At 43.5% G+C, this 18,008-nt stretch overlaps 1 protein-coding gene across 1 annotated transcript in view; it reads left to right on the top strand.

Annotated features, from left to right (window-relative positions):
• The window catches only part of SNED1 (sushi, nidogen and EGF like domains 1), a 2,603,997-nt gene that overhangs the window by 1,332,581 nt on the left and 1,253,408 nt on the right, over positions 1–18,008 (top strand). The window contains exon 14 of the mRNA XM_069213662.1: positions 3,309–3,425. Within this exon, the coding sequence (XP_069069763.1) occupies positions 3,309–3,425 (117 nt within the window). The remainder of the gene's footprint in view (positions 1–3,308; positions 3,426–18,008) is intronic.

Raw genomic sequence — 18,008 nt, 5'->3', positions numbered from 1 at the left:
GCTTCCAACGTTTATACTGTAGGAAGAGGACATATTTCATTAATCGACCTCATATTAATTTCTAAGAGTAATCTAGATATGGTCGAATCTCTGAAGATTGAGCCAACCATCTATAGTGATCATCACCCCTTGTTACTGACTATGAGATTAGCTAAACCCTTTAACATAGGTAAACGATTAGCAACAAATGTAGGAATAAGAAGGGAAAATGGAATTGTAATTAAATGGACTGGGGTAAATGAAATAGATGTGATGAAAAAAGTTGTGACACAACACCGTCAAGACATTTTCACATGTACAGAATACAACCAAAGTTCAAACGAGATTTTAGGATCTTTTAACCAGCTTAGAAACGCCATCACAGGAAGCTTAGTGAGAACATTGGGGAATAAAAGGAGAGACAAAGTGGGGTGGTTTGATCATAACTGTTCATTAGCAAGCCAGGAATTAAAACAAGCCCTGCAGACTCGACCAAGAAATAGGGAAGAAGTAATTATTAAACGCTCTAGCTATAAACATGCACTAAAGACCAGGAAGGCACAATTGAGAGCTAGGGCATGGGCTAACCTTGAGCAAGCAACGACACTAAGAGACAGTACTCTATTCTGGAAAACTATTAACCAACCATTCTTAAAAAATAGTGATGCACTCGAAATAACAGTACACGTTCCATGATTGGAATGGCTTTCTTATTTTGGCTCAATTTTTAACCCAGATAATCTGACTATTCACTCATCGAATATTGGGATAATTGAGATCAAGCCACCCTTCTTGAAACCAGTTAGTTTAGGGGAAGTGAAATTAGCTATAGGAAGATGCTTGAAAGGGAAGGCACCGGGCCCTGATGGGGTGCCAATAGATGCCTATTTGACACACGTTAATCTATGGTGCCCTATTTTGACCCAAGTTTTTATGAGCGTGACAAAGGGATATATCTTAACATCATGGACTGAAAGTATAATTGTCCCTATTTTCAAAAAGGGAGATAGAGGTGACCCCAAATGCTATCGATCAATTTCACTTTTAGATACCTCTGTTAAATTGCTGGGAAGGGTACTCCTAGAAAGACTAGAGTTATGGGCAACCAACAATCATATACTCCCAGGGGCTCAATTGGGATTTAGACCTGGGGTTGGTACTCTGGAACAATGTATAAATCTTAATTTAATAATAAGTAAATATACAAAAGCAAGGAATGGTCATGTATTCCTTTGTTTTGCAGATCTTAGCAGCGCTTTTGATTTGGTGAACCATGCAAAGCTGTGGAAAGTTTTAATTGATATGGGTGCGCCCTCAGATATAATAAGCTTCTTGGCGCAATTATATAACCACTTAACAGCGCAGGTGAGATATGGAAGAAATGGCGAGTGTACCCCAGGCTTTAGGATAGGGAGAGGAATACGTCAAGGTTGTGTTTTGGCGCCCCTTTTATTTTCCCTTTATATAAATGGGGTAGATGTGCACTTAAAAAATATAGAAATTGATACCCCTTAAATAGGAGAATGTTCTATCCCAGTCCTTTTATATGCAGATGATGCAGTACTGCTGTCACGAATTGCAAATGGGTTGCAGCGGCTAATCAAGGGCTTTGTGCAATTTATGGAGGAAAGAGATATGTTGTTGAATATGAGCAAAACTGTTGTAATGACTTGTGGACAGGGAAACGCCAGGAAGAAAACTTATTTTATCAAGGGCCATAATTGTGAAGAGGTGAATGGATTTACATAGTTGGGTATACAGTTTTCTAATATGGGTCATTGGAGACAACATCTAGAAAGTATCAAGATGAAGTACATTAGGACAACTGAGGCTGTTTTTAAATTTTCCAAACAAATTGGTAATAAACCCCTTAGGGAAATGTTGCAAATTTACAAAAGTAAATCAATTAGCAGCATTAATTATGGCTCCTCCCTTTGGGGTTTGATGCCCGAGATCCATTCATTACAAGTCCTAGAGAACAAATTTTTTAGTAGACTACTTGCAGTCCCAAATGCCACCTCCACATTTATGGTACATAAGGAACTGGGCTGCCCTTATGTGGAAGATTTAATATGTACCAATGCGCTGTTGGCTTGGCATGGCATCTGGTCTAAAGAAGGGACGCAATTTACCCAAAAGATTGTTAAAGATTGCCTTGTATTAGAATATTGGGATAGAATTCCGTGGTTCATGCATTTAAAAGATTTATTGAAAGGCATAAATCTAGCTCCAAATTTGAACAATCCAGGTATTATCCTCCAATTTAGCAAGAAAGAATTGAAAACCCAATTAATGGCTTGGAGGGATAGTGATAGAGAAAGCAGAGAATGTAGGAAATCAACAGTTGCACTTTATATGACTGAAACTAACGAGGTGATGCCAAATTACTTATTGTCAGTTGTAAATATTCAGGATAGATTTTATCTGACTCGAATGCGCTTTAGACTGTTGCACTTTTTGGTAGCTTTTCCAAAGGTGAGGATTTGGAGTAAAAGTCTACCGAAGTGCCCATGCGTGGGACGATTTGCACAATCTACAATGCACTTTATTATATCCTGTAAATTTTATCATGACATTAGGAAACATTTTTTAAAACCTTTATTTGTAAGTAACAAATTATTTCATTGTAGAGAAGCTTTTAATTATTTATGTAAACTGGACACTAAAGAGAAGTGTGATGCAGTAATAAATTTGATCCTATATGCCATAGAACAAAGGAAAAAGCTGTCGTATTTAGAAAACCTCCGGTATGAGAATGAATAATTGCCCAATTTGTTGCAGCAAAGGTTCTATTTATTTATTCATTAGTAATGTTTTTCTTGAAGTATTTTATTGTATATTATCATCATTTTTAAAGAGATTGTTTATCTTTTATGGAGTAAAATCCGAATAAAGATGGATTTGAATTTGAATTTGATTACAGAGTTAGTTTCCTTAATCAAATTGAGTTTCAATAAGGTGCTTCGTTCCAACATAAATTTCCCTGTTCTTCTTCCTCTCCTCCCCCATATCAGAGGGCATATCTTGCCAGCACCTTTGTCACTTGCCATATTTATATATTTTTTGAGGTAGATCATATTTGTGCAAAATTTTAATGTTATTGGTCAAATCAGCAATACATTTGTCTCTTTCCTATAGTACATTTTATGTAAAGTAAATACAAAAAGGTATATGTCCTTGGTGTTCCCTTTTGCTATGCATTCACTCGTCCTCTCTTCAAGACACAGTCTGATTGCTCCCTATTGGTCTCATCACCCTTCTTCCCTCTCTTTTTCACGTAGCATAGCTCAAACAGATCTGTTTTAAAGTAATTTCTCAATTTGTTCCAGGGAAACCTGACCCCTGCGCCTCTGGACCATGTCATAATGGAGGTACATGTTTCCACTACATTGGCAAGTACAAGTGTGATTGTCCCTCGGGATTCTCTGGAAGGCACTGCGAGACAGGTATGGCACGTGAATTGCAGTTGCATGCTATGGGGATTAGATCTTGATGAGAACCAGTGACACACTAAATGATAATGTGTTAGAGCTTCACGGATCATAATTAAAGAAGCCTGTGACCGAAGGGGAATCCAAGAAAACAAAGCTAAATGCTATTACAGGTTTACATCAATAGACATCTCATGAAGTCATTCCAGTAGTCTTCTGCCTAGTATGAGATATAGGCAAGTCGAAAATGCTTTTCCTATGGAAACATGGTCCTAACTATGACTACCTACCGTCAGTAGATAATACATTTTCAAAACTAGTATGACAGTTATTTCAGCTGCTGTATTAAAAGTTTCGGGGTGATTCGTCAAGCGAGGGCTGAGAAAAAGGGGGGTCCAAAAACACTTTTTCCCCATGCAATTTCCATATGGATCTTTGGACACAACTACAGCCCAAACAGCTGGACGGAATTACACCAAATTTGGCAGAAAGGTAGCTTTTGGTCTGGAAAATGGTGTAAATCTGTTCAGTAGTTTTTGAGATATTAAAGGAAAAAGAAATATATATAACTGGGTAAAGCCTAAGCACAGATCTCATGGTGAGATCAGATTGGCTGCCAGCACTTCAACCAGGAAGTGCTCGTAGCCATCTTGGGACCCATATACATAATAGCACCTTCTAAATTATCTACAAAGCTGAAAATGAGAACTAAAGCTTAAATGTAGGGAAAATGCACTTTAAGAAATATATATAAATCATTTGTTAATGGTACCACACTATTTTGAGAAATTGTGGTGTGTTTTTACACATTGAAAAAGCCTTCTGCTGGGATTTCGTCAATCATGTTTGAGAGAAAACTGTTTTCTCATGAATTTCCCGTAGAAGCTATAGAAGGTGCTCCAGAAGCTAAAATGAGAGCATATATTCTGTAAATACACACTCTTTCCCAGCTATATGATTATGAAGTCTCACATTCTCAGTAAAACCTGTAAAGCCTCTCAGTTGATTACGTTGTCTCCTACTGCAGCCTCCAAGAGTGTTTAGAGAGAACAATTAGAGTGCTAAGAGTCTTACGTATGACAAAAGTGTGGCATACCTGAAGCCATCTTGATTGAATCAAACTGGTAAAACATAAAACCTTTGATTTAGAAAGAATCAAAATGAGGGGGTTAATTTTGTCATAAAAATTGTAGTTAGTGCTGTAGAAAGAAAAATTTGGACACGTGTTAGGTGAGTTCTCAAATACATTCCTCTACCATTTCAATTAAACATTCTGACATGCAGAATATACTTATACATGTACTTTTAACACCAGCAGCAGACTTGCAGTTAACTCCCTAGTGATCAGCACCTTTTTTACAGTGTTCCAATTTACAACTAGAGAGTTATCAATCTGAATTTATGGCAAAAGCATGGCACATCTGGACGCCATCTTGATGTAATCGAAGTGGAAAACTGAAAGCATGTTTTACAAAGGATACTGTAGTAAATGAGAAAATTAGAGAGCTTTATAACAAATAAGTCTCCTAAAATGATCGTCAGAGAAAAAAGAGCCCTAATGTAGCAAACATATCACCCAAATGTAATTCAGTATAACCCAAAGACAGAAGTGTGCAAAACACATTTTGTTTTGTTTTTTGCAGTTCTATCTAGCGCAGCCTTGACCCAAAGGTGCTAGAGTGCTTTACATGAGCATGAGTTACATTACACAAGAACACATTCATTTTGATTTCAGAGATGGGGAGAGTAAGTGATTTGCCCAGAATCACAGGATGTCGAGTTGACGCCAAAAGTCAAACCTGATTCCCCAGTTGCCAAGTCTGCATCTCTGGCCGTTATGCCACACCCTCCCCTCTAACTGTAACAAATAATCAAGTGATCAACTGGATCAAAAAATATAAAGGTAGCAAATAATTTAAAAGTGCTTTTTGGCAATTTGAGAAGTCAGAAAATATATCCTCACTTTATTTTTTTGGAACACTAACCCTATTTCCTACGGGATTAGAGCCTCTCATTTTTATAATTTCTAAAGGAAATGCTTTAGGTATTACAGTTCTGATTACATCGAGATGATATCAGGTGTGCCACACTTTTGTATAACAAATATAGACTGTAGCAATCTAGTAGTTCATTATAATAACTGTGGGGAGGCTGTGGTGAGGTGCATGGACTCGGATAATTGAGTGCAGGGAGGAGGGTACTGTAGCAACAAGTTGAGCACGCAGGGCAGTCAGGAAGGGCACTGGCAGCACAACAGACCATGGAGGACATGGTAGAGGGGGGCTTGGGCAACAAACCAACCGTGCCGGACAGGCAAGAGAGGCTGTGGCAATACAACAGACCATTGAAGGCAAAAGGAAGAGGAAGTGACAATACTACCATTTATGCCAATGGACCCAATTCAAGCAGGAGACTCCTGATGTTTTTAAGCCCAAAAGGATTTTATTTTATCTGTCTGCTGCCTAAAATCTCCTCTTTTTCAATGTAAATCAATGGGAAAAATCAATTCCCCATGTTTTTTCCAATTTTCCCCTTACCAAGTTTAAAATGTTGGCAAGTATGATACATTGGATCACTGAGGGCAGGAGGAATGGGATAGGGACATGGTCTAGGGTAACAGATGGCAGGAGGGAGACGGGCAGGGGCACCAAAATGACCTTACAGGGCAAGCGTCAGGAGTTGCAGCACAAAATGGCAGGAGGGAGATGGGCAGGGGCACCAAAATGACCTTACAGGGCAGGTGTCAGGAGTTGCAGCACAACAATACACCACACAGGTCAAGCGGGGTGGCACTACAGCAGAATGGACCATGGAAAGCAATAGGGAGGGGACGGGGCCTTGCACATGGGCAACAGGGAGCAGAGGGGAAAGAGCCAAGGGCACCAAGTTAATCATACTGGACAGACAGGAGGGACAATTGGAGCAAAGCAGACCATTAAGAGCAGGATGGAGGGGGCAGGGGCATGACAATGTCCCAGATAAGGCATGTGGGAGAGGGTAGAGGCCTACACATGGAAAACGGAGGGCATTAAGCAACAGAGGAGGGCAGGAGCAGCAAGCTGACCATGAAAGGCAGGTGGAATGGGCACTGGAAGCACAATACACTAGAGGGCAACAGTGAGACTCTAATGGCATACACACAGACAATGTAGGGAAGGTGGGAGGAGGTTAGGGACAGCAAGCTGATCACAAAGGGCAGGTGGGAGAGGATGGGCAGCACAGAAAACCATGCATTGCAAGCGGTGGGGGTAGTGGCAGCACAATGGCCATGGTGGGCAGAAAGAGGGGGCAGGGATATGCACAAGGGACCATGGACAACAGAAGGGAGGGGTAGGGGCTGGACACAGACAAAAGAGGGCAGGGGAAGGGTCTTCACAACAGACCATGCATGGCAGGCAGGAAGAGCAGTTGCAGCACAACAGAGCATGGAGGGCAGCAGGGAGTGGCAGCAAAATGGACCATAGAGGACAGGAGAGAGGGGATAGGGTCATAGAACTTGGACATGCCGGGTGGAGGTGGCAGGGACCGTTGACAGCCATCTGACCATGCTTGGCAGATGGGAGGGGCAGTGGCAGCTCAACAGAACACTCAGAGTAGATAGGAGGGGCTGTAGCAGGTCCATGGAACATGGTGGGCAAAAAGGAGGGAGCTGGGTCATACCCACTGACATTGGAGGCAAAGGGTAGGATGGTAGGGGCAGCAAGCTAAGCATGAGGGCAATTAAGAGGCATAGAATTGGGCAATGGAGGACAGGAAGAGTGGGCAAGTACATCAAGCTAAATGGAGGACAGTGGCAGCACATTGGAACATGCAGGAGGGAGGGGACTGGTGCATGGACTCAAACAACAGAGAGCAGGAGGAGGTGGACAGGGCAGCAAGCTAACTGTTCAGGACAGGCAGGAAGGACAGTGGCAGAACAACGGCCACACAGGGCTCTACTGAGGGAGCAGGGGCATGGACTTGGACAATAGATTGCAAGAAGGAAGGGGCAGAAGCAGCAAGCTTGGTTAGGGGTAGCACGATGCCAGGCCAGGCCCTTCTACCCCCCCTCACCCACTGTGCATTGCGATTGACATCTTTCTTAACGTTTAAAAACCCAAAAAACTAGAAATTCACTGAAAAAAACAGACGTTACAGAGATGTTATAGCTGGGAAATAGAATAAAAAATGTTTGAAATTCACTAAATAACAAAGGTATAGGGGTTCGTTATAGTTAGGTTCAGATTTTACATGCACAAAAACATAGAAACTCAGTTGTTAGAGTTATTTGAAGTAACTATAACTTGTGCTCTAAGGTAACTATAAGTCATGCCCTCGCCATGCACTGCTCATTACCCCAGATATTATATCACTCATGACAACTTCTATGACATCATTCATAATAACACTGTAACTCTTGGAGTAAATTTATTGATGAGAAAACTGTGCATGGTGAGGGTGCAAGTTATAGTTACCTTAGGGCACAAGTTATGGTTATTTGAAATAACTAGAACTATCACAGCTGAATTTCTATGGTTTTGCATGTATAAAATCTGAATCCAACCTTTGTTTTTTTTGGTGTGAATATATATATATATATATATATATATATATATATATATATATATATATATATATATATATATCCACTCAGTCACCCAGCCGGGCTAATACTGGGCCAAGGTGAGAAAGAAAGATCTCCGATAAAGAGCCCCAGTCTCTTGGAGCCCGCTTGGTATTGCAGCGCCCACCCAGCGAGGGGAGGCCCGATGATGAAGCATGAAGGTGTGTGAGGACTTTTGAATCCTTAAAATTAGGATCCTCGACTTTTATGGGTATCAATGTACCTAAGGACAAGATAACTCCTTGGTCTCACAGCGGAAAGGCACACCACTCTTTGATGTCATGAATCAATTAAGATCAGAAATGAGGATTTGACCAAATATATTCATATTTATCTTTTTTTAGAATGTTTGTGGGGGAACCACCCAACCCACCCCCCTTTTTTTTTGTATATTTATCTGCACACACACACACACACACACACCCAGAGTAAACTCCACTAAAAAGCACAACTTGGCACTCAAATGCAGTGAAAAAGTGTATATTTATTTAAGCAACTCGTACTACCCTTTACACTGATCAGTCCCAGAAAACTAAAATCCCATCATTACCCATTACACTTACCTACCCATAAAACTCTTTTTAAATGACTGAAAGATTTTTAATATATACGTAATGATTTATATATGTATGTTTACTATGTCATAAAAATGTACTTCTGTGGTAATTGAACGAGGCTGGCCTGGTTTGTAGTGGGTACCTAAGGTACTCACACCTTATACCAGGTCCAGTTATCCCTTATTAGTGAAATGTAGGCAGTGTTCTAGCAGTTTAGGCTGTCTGGAGGTAGCTGTAGCAGAGCAGCTTAGGCTGAACCATGAATATGCAAAGCTCCTGCAATACCACTATAGTTACACATTACTTGTACATAATAAAATACAATACTCAGTGTTACCAAAAATAAAGGTACTTTATTTTAGTGACACAAGGCCAAAAATATCTGAGAGGCAATACTCCTTCTGGAGGTCAGTATTATACACAATATATATACTATAGACTAAAATCAGGTAAGTAAATAGTCATAGAAAAGTGCAAATAGTAGATAATACAATAGCACACATAGCACCAGGACTTTTTAGTGTGTGTAGAGTGAGAAGAAGATGAAGAAGATGATTTATCCCCACCACCAGAGGGGTATTTTGGACCTGAAGAAAGGTCTTTGTGCTTCCTTTTATCCCCATCCTTGTCCTGAGATTTGTCACCATCTTTCTTTTTGCTGTCCTTTTCACCCCCTGTAGGAGCTTTCCTGCTTATCCTTGTTCTGACCCATTTGTCTGCCGTCTTTCCCAATTCTTGGGGAGAGGTCAGATCTGAGTCCACAAGATACTGGTGCAACAAATCAGACACACAATTGTTCAATATATGCTCTCTCAGAATTAGATTATACAGGGCTTCATAGTCAGTCACCTTACTGCCATTTAACCAATCCTTCTAGGGCCTTCACTGAACAGTCTACAAAGTCTATCCAATCCTGTGAAGACTCCTTTATGGTCTCTCTGAACTTGATTCTATATTGTTCAGTGGTTAAGCCTAGACCATCCAAGAGTGCACTTTTCAGAATATGGTCATTGTCTGAGTCATCCTCCCTGACAATACGGAGTCTGTCTCTCCCATTGCCAGTGAAATACAACCACAGGATAGCAGCCCATTGTGCTTGAGGGACCCTCTTAACTTTACAGGCCCTCTCAAGTGCAGCAAACCATTTATAAATGTCATCCCCATCCTTGTAAGAGGGAACAACCTTGTGCAGATTTCTGGAATCAAATGTATGTTCCCTAACACTGGAGTTCCTGAAATTACTGCTGCTGCCACCATGGGGAACTAACCCCAACCCCTGCCTTTCCCTTTCCACGGCCAGGGATTCCCTGTCTAAGGCCAACTGTTACTACTGTAGCCTCAGTATGGCCTCTTCCAACCTCAGCCTTTTGAGTTCCCTATCTAGGGACTGGTCCTCAGGGTTGGATGTGTGTGACACCTCTGAGACAGAAGTGACATGTGAATTGGCAGAGGCAGATCTTTCCCTAACTTGAGTAACTCTAGTTATCTGGCCTCTAGGTGTGAAGGGGACCCTACTTGTGTGTGACCCCTTCACCACTACCAGCTACACTAGGAGGTTTGTTAATGGAAAGATTTGTGGAAGGACCCTCCCCAGTATCTTCAGAGTGCTCCCATGAGTTTACCTGGTTGGAATCTTCCTCTACCTCCCCCTCTAACTGTACCTGACCAGTGGTATGTCCCTGGTCATCCTGCAGGAGAAGATTAAAGAGAAATGTCTTGTTGGGGTTCTTCTCAATCCCTAAACTTCTCTCTATGCAGAGACTCCTCAAACCTTGGAAATTCAAACTTTCATAAGTTGTCTTTACAACCCTGGGGGTAGCCTCTTCAGCAGACATAGGCCCTCATTATGATCTCTGCGGTTTTCAGCGCTAGCGGTCAACAGAAGACTGCCAGCATGATGACCCCCTCGCCAGCTGTATAATGTTTTCCATGCTGTGCCGGTGGGCGGATACACTGTTTCCGCCCGCAGGCCCAGCAGGGAAAAGGGCCGTAACATTGACAGTGGCTCCAAATGGAGCCGCCGCCAATGTTGGTGTGTGGTGGCTGCAGCAGCACCCGTTGCGCACATCACTGCCCGTAAATCGGGCAGTGACCTGCGCGATGGGGCACTGCACGGGGGCCCCTGCACTACCCATGCTAAATGCATGGGCAGTGCAGGGGCCTCCCGGGGGGCCCCAGAGCTCCCCTTCCGCCAGCCTCTCTCTGGCAGGGGAACCAGCCAGGGAAAGGCTGGAGGAAAAGGGATCATTATCTGAAGGCCAGCGCTGCTTGCAGCACTGCCCAACCCGATAATGATTTCCTCCATCGTCAGGCTGCCTGTCGGGGGTAGCCTGGTGGTGTAGGAGGGCTGCCACCTCCCTGTAATCATTATATGGCGGTTCAGACCGCCGTGCCAGTGGCGTCTTTGCCGCCGGCGGCGGCCTGGTGGTCTGAACCGCCAGGGTTCATAATGCACCCCATAGTGACAGAAAGAGGTTAGGGAACAGAGGAAAAAATTGGTAAACTGTTTGGCCTAACTTTTTAGAGAAAATATTTTTTTTTCAGAAACTTTTGAAACGTTTAGAAAGTTTTAAAGAACTTTTTAGAAAGTGAAAAATTACGTTTAGGTACAATTATGTATAGCTCTAAGTATTGGAGTACACTTTTCTTGTGAAAACCACTAGTAACAAAGTGGTAAAGCAAGTATTTATCCCACCGCTGCTCCATAAATGTAGGAGGCTGGCCTGGTTTGTAGTGGGTACCTGAGGTACTTACACCTTATACCAGGTCCAGTTATCCCTTATTAGTGAAATGTAGGCAGTGTTCTAGCAGCTTAGGCTGTCTAGAGGTAGCTGTAAAAGAGCAGCTTAGGCTGAACTAGGAGACATGCAAAGCTCCTTCAATACCACTATAGTTACACAATACTTATACACAATAAAAGACAATACTCAGTGTTAACAAAAATAAAGGTACTTTATTTTAGTGACACAAGGCCAAAACTATCTTAGAGGCAATACTCCTTCTGGAGGTAAGTATTATACACAATATATACATTAGAGACCAAAATCAGGTAAGTAAATAGTCATAGACTAGTGCAAACAGTTAAAAATACAATAGAATGCAATAGGCCTGGGAGCAACACAAACCATATACTAAGAAAGTGGAATGCAAATCACGAATTTCCCACTAGGCAAGTGTAGTGTGTAGAGGGACGCTGGGAGTGTAAGAAAACACCAAAGGTAAGTAAAATTCCCCACCCCAGAGCCCAGGAAAGTAGGAGGAAAGTACTGCAAGTTTCCTCAGGACGCACTACAAGTCATGATAAGAGTTATTGCAAGAACCAAGCAAGACTGCAATCAACAAATGGTGGATTCCTGGACCTGAAGAACTGTGAAAAAAGGATACCAAGTTCAGAAGTCGCAGAAGATTCCAGGAAGGACAAGAGCCCCTGCCAACCTAGAAGATGGTGCAAAAGAGGATTCTCTGGTTAGAAGAAGTCTGCAGAAGAGCACCAAGAAGATGGCTGCATGTTCGTGAGTGGTGCAGGAGATGTCCCATGTTGAGATGTTAGATGCAGGCTGTTTGCGTTGCTGGATTCATCCAACAAGCCTTGGTTCAAGCAAGGTCGCGGTTTGAGTCAAAATGGCACTGGCTGGACCCAGGAGGGACCTGGGGGCCTCAACTCAGACTGAGGAGGCAGAGGTGGCTCCTAACACTGGAGAGAGCCCACAGATAACAAGGCAGCACCAACGGGAGTCCCAGGACACATGGAGAAAGAAGATGCAAAGTGCAGTTGGTGCAGCACAACAAAAGAAGGTCTCACGCCGCCAGAGAACAACTCAGCGGGTTGTGCGTCGCAGGATGGAGTGCTGGGGACCTGGGCTACACTGTGCACGAAGGATTCTTGGAAGCAGTGCACAGAAGCCCAAGGAGCTGCAGATGACGCAGTGCACAGGGGGATACTATTGCAAACCGGGAAGGCAAGCTCTTACCTCCACCAAACTTGGACAGCTGGACCTTAGGATAGTCTGGGTCATGTTGGTCCACCACCTGTGTTCCAGAGAGCATAGTTATCATGCTGCAGGAATGCCCACTGAACACCAGGGATGTTTGTTTACCATAGGGGGGCCATTTCTTATAAGGCCATTTCTGTCTCCCCCACATGGGATTTTTAAAAAATGTATTTATATTGTTAAGGGGGTCCGTCCCCTTAGGCAAAGGTCGCTACCCGGGGAGCAATTTTATTTACTAGGCTGTTTCTGCCCCCTCCCAGGGGCAGATCGGCCTATATTAATTTGGCTGATCTGCCCCCAGAGGGGCAGAAGCCACTAGACACCAGGGATTCATTATTTATATTGATAAGGTGAGCGACCCCTTAGGCAGGGGTCGCTCCCTGGGGGTGAGGGGGGGCAAATTGTTTTTAGGCCATTTCTGCCCCTGGGGCACCAGGAATTGTGTAGGTGTGTGTTTTGTTTGGTGGGCAGCCCCTTGGGCAAAGGCCCCTCCCCATGGCGGCACATTACTGTTGGCCATATCTGCCCCCCCTTGGGGACAGATCGGCCTATTTTTTAAAGGACCATCGGCTCCAAGGGAGGGGGGGGCAGAAAGCCCACCAGAGACCAGGGAAGATTTTTTTTTTCAAAATAAGAGGGTGGGGGTATGGCCATACCCCTACCCCAAATAAATGGGGCCAAAGTTGTTCTGCCCACCAGATGGGGCAATTACCCCCGATCCACACCCCGGGCGGGGGGGGGAGTCTACTAGATGCCAGGGAATTTAAAATAATATATAGTGTGGTGGTGGCTACCGGCTAGTATGGTCATGATAATGCCCCCACCCCAACTGAGGGGGTAGCAGTCTTTCACCTCTCCCTCGCACACTAAAACATCTTATCCCACGGCAAGCAAAAGAAGATTTGATTATTTTTGGTTTTGGTTTTACATTTGGGCCATGAGAGCTTGGCTAACTCTCAAAATAGTCCCTCTTGAAATGGTGAGGGCTGCACTTTTTGGACTTTGGGACGGTGCCATGTAGAAAAATCCACTAGACCTAGTCACATCTGAGAACTAAACATCTTGGTGAGTCTAGGGTGGTGTGCTTCACATGCACCCATCACCATTTTCTTACCTACAATGCCCTGCAAGCCTCCAGCTTTGCTGAAAATCACACATTTTTTCCCCATTTTTGTGATGGAACCTTTGGGAATCTTCAGAAATCCGCAAAATTCTTACCACCCAGCATTGTCTCATCTACACCGATAAAGATTCTGCACCACATGTCAGCCTAAAAATGTTTTCAAACTGCCCTTTGGGACCCGCTTTGGTTCCCCCTCAATTTCAACATGTTTTTGGGTCTTCCCTGTCACAGGCACTTGGCCCACCTACACAAATGAGGTGTCACTTTTTACCGGGAGACTGAGGGGAACATTAGGTGGTAGGAAATTTGCCCCGGTGCGGTGATCCCACATAGAAATGTGGGGAAAAATATGATTTTTTTTTAGCTAAATTTGAGGTTTGCTGAGGATTCTGGGTAAGAAAACACTGGGGGATCCACGCAAGTCACACCTCCCTGAACTCCCTCGGGTGTCTAGTTTTGAGAAATGTCTGGATTTGGTAGGTTTCCCTGTATGGCTGCTGAGCCCAGGACCAAAAATGCAGGTGCCCCCCCACGCAAAAACAGGTAGATTTGTAATTGATAATTTTGATGTGTCCAGATAGTGTTTTGGGGCTTTCCCTTTCGTGGGCACTAGGCCTACCCACACAAGTGAGGTACAATTTTTATCGGGAGACTTGGGGAAACACTGTGTGGAAGGAAATTTGTGGCTCCTCTCACATTCCAGAACTTACTGTCACTGAAATGTGAGGAAAAAGGGTTTTTTTTGGGCCAAATTTTGAGGTTTGCAAAGGTTTCTGGGTAACAGAACCTGGTGAGAGACCCACAGGTCACCCCATCCTGGATTCCCCTAGGTGTCTAGTTTTAAAAAATGCATAGGTTTGGTAGGTTTCCCTAGGTGCCAGCTGAGATAGAGGCCAAAATCCAAAGTTTGTCACTTTGCAAAAAAACAGCTCTGTTTTCTTTGGGAAAATGTGATGTGTCCATGTTGTGCTTTGGGGCATTTCCTGTCGCGAGCACTAGGCCTACTCACACAAGTCAGGTACCAATTTTATCTGGAGACTTGGGGAAATGCTGGGTTGAAGGAAATGTGTGCCTCATCTCAGATTCCAGAACTTTCTGTCACCAAAATGTGATGGAAAAAGTGTTTTTTGGCAACATTTTGAGGTTTGCAAAGGATTCTGGGTAACAGAACCTGGTGAGAGCCCCACAAGTCACCCCATCTTGTACTCCCCTAGGTGTCTAGTTTTCAACAATGCACAGGTTTGGTAGGTTTCTCTAGGTGCCAGCTGAGCTAGAGGCCAAAATTGGCACTTTGCAAAAAACAGCTCTGTTTTCTTTGGGAAAATGTGATGAATCCATGTTGTGTTTTGGGGAATTTCCTGTTGCGAGCACTAGGCCTACCCACACAAGTGAGGCACCATTTTTATCGGGAGACTTGGGGGAATGCTGAGTGGAAGGAAATGTGTGCCTCATCTCAGATTCCAGAACTTTCTGTCACCAAAATGTGAGGAAAAGGTGTTTTTTTGGCCATATTTTGAACTTTGCAAAGGATTCTGGGTAACAGAACCTGGTGAGAGCCCCACAAGTTACCCCATCTTGGATTCCCCTAGGTGTCTAGTTTAAAAAATGCACAGGTTTGGTAGGTTTCGTAGGTGCCGTCTGAGCTAGAGGCCAAATTCCACAACTAGGCACTTTCTAAAAAACAGCTCTGTTTTCTTTGGGAAAATGTGATGTGTCCACGTTGTTTTTTGGGGAATTTCCTGTCACGGGTGCTAGGTCTACTCACAAAGTGAGGTACCACTTTTATCAGGAGACTTGGGGGGGGGGGCGCTGGGTCGAAGGAATTGTGTGGCTCCTCTCAGATTCCAGAACTTTCTGTCACCAAAATGTGAGGAAAAGGTGTTTTTTTGGCCAACATTTGAGGTTTGCAAAGGATTCTGGGTAACAGAACCTGGTGAGAGCCCAACAAGTCACCCCATCCTAGATTCCCCTAGGTGTCTAGTTTTCATAAATGCACAGGATTGGTAGGTTTCCCTAGGTGCCGGCTGAGCTAGAGCCCAAAATCTACAGCTAGGCACTTTGCAGAAAACATGTCAGATTTCAATGTAAAAATGTGATGTGTCCATATTGCATTTCCTGTCACGAGCATTAGGCCTACCCACGCAACTGAGATACCATTTTTATCGGGAGACTCTGGGGAACACAGAATAGCAAAACAAGTGTTATTGTCCCTTGTCTTTCTCTACATTTTATCCTTCCAAATGTAAGACAGTGTGTAAAAAAGATGTCTACTTGAGAAATGCCCTATAATTCACTTGCTAGTATGGGCACCCCGGAGTTCAGAGATGTGCAAATAACCACTGCTTCTCAACATCTTATCTTGTGCCCATTGTGGAAATACAAAGGTTTTCTTGATACTTATTTTTCACTCTTTATATAACCAGCAAATGAATTGCTGTATACCCTGTATAGAATGAAAAACTATTGCAAGGTACAGCTCATTTATTGGCTCTGGGTACCTAGGGTTCTTGATGAGCCTGCAAGCCCTATACATCCCCGCAACCAGGAGAGTCCAGCAGACGTAACGGTATTTTGCTTTCAAAAATCTGACATCACAGGAAAAAGTTAGAGTAAAACGTGGAGAAAAATGAATGGGTTTTTTTCACCACAATTTCAATATGTTTTTAATTTAGCTGTTATTTTCTGGAGGAAAACCTTGTAGGATCTACACAAATTACCCCTTGCTAAATTTAGAATTTTGTCTACTTTTCAGAAATGTTTAGTTTTCTGGGATCCAGCATTGGTTTCACACCCATTCCTGTCACTAACTGGAAGGAGGCAGAAAGTGCACAAAATAGTAAAAATGGGGTGTGTCCCAGTAAAATGGCAAAATTGTGTTGAAAAATTGGGTTTTCTGATTCAAGTCTGCTGTTACTGAGCTGGGAAGATGGAGATTTTAGCACTGCAAACCCTTTGTTGATACCGTTTTCAAGGAAAAAACCACAAGCCTTCTTCTGCAGCCCTTTTTTTCAATTTTTTTTTTTTTTTTTAAATGAAATTTTCGATGTATGTTGGCTAACTTCTTGGTCTCCTTCAGGGGAACATATAAAGTCTGGGTACCTCTAGAATCTCTTGGATGTTGGAAAAAAAGGACAGAAATTTGACGTGGGTAGCTGATGTGGACAAAAAGTTATGAGAGCCTAAGTGCGAACTGCCCCAAATAGCCAGAAAAAGGCTTGGTACCTGAGGGGGAAAAGGCCTGGCAGCAAAGGGGTTAAGGATTCATGAGACTGTCAAACTCTCTGTGGCAGTCGGACCACAATGGCTGTGGCGGTCTGACCGCCAAATAACGACTTTGGCGGGCAGACCTTCCTGAATGCCGCCGTCCCCACCAGGATCATAGATCCTGAGGAGGCGACGGCAGTCGGGCTTGTAACCAGCCATGGTGGCGCTGAACTCAGTGCTGCCTGGCTGATTACAACCTAACTTTCTGCCAGCCTTTTCATGGCGGGGACCCCACCATAAAAAGGTTGGCACAATGTCAGTGTTGGGGGCCCCCCTGTCCAGCACTGTCAAGATCGCACTGTCTGCTTTACAGACATCGTGCATTCCGAGGGTGCTGGAGTTTTAGGATATTGGCCTCGGCTCCCTTGAGGGAGCCGAGGCCAATATCCTAACACTGTTCCCGCTGGGCTGCAGAAACGGCTATAGCAATTCCTTCTTGCCAGCTAGCGGGAACATTGTAATACACTCAGGGGGGATGTCTCCCCCATGGCAGTGGCGTCCTCTCTGTGTGTTTGGGATACTTGTGATGAGGCCACCAAACTCCTAACGAGGCCCTATGTGTTCCACTGAATGAAATGGAGATTTTAATACATGAACTGAGTAAAGACTGAGATCCTACTACTGGAAAGAGCAGAGTCTGACTCACTATCCTTTGGTGATCCCCACACATAGGAATGCTTCCACCTCATGCTCTAAAAGTAAGCAACCTATGACTCCAGGTATACTCACCTTAGTTTCCCACTTCAATGCAGTGATGAAGGACATTTACCTGAAATTCTTATTATGCCGTAAAAAATTTAAATGCTCCCACTTCTGCAAACTGACAACTAGGTGGAGTTGATGAGACCCCCTTGACTATCACAACATCTGGAACACATGGAGTGACTATACTGTTAACATGTGTACCATAATCTGGGACGTGTGGTATGTTAAGAAATGCAATTTTTGAGGAATGTTTGGAACAGTGATTGCAATTGACAGTTATGGAGCTAGTGTAGGTGGGTGCTATTATAGGGGGGGCGCTAAATTGACAGGACTTGATATTTAAGGCTTTGACAT

This window comes from Pleurodeles waltl, chromosome 11 (assembly GCF_031143425.1).
Source record: "Pleurodeles waltl isolate 20211129_DDA chromosome 11, aPleWal1.hap1.20221129, whole genome shotgun sequence".
Classification (NCBI taxonomy): Eukaryota; Metazoa; Chordata; class Amphibia; order Caudata; family Salamandridae; genus Pleurodeles; species Pleurodeles waltl.
This window is presented reverse-complemented; position numbering and strand designations above follow the sequence as displayed.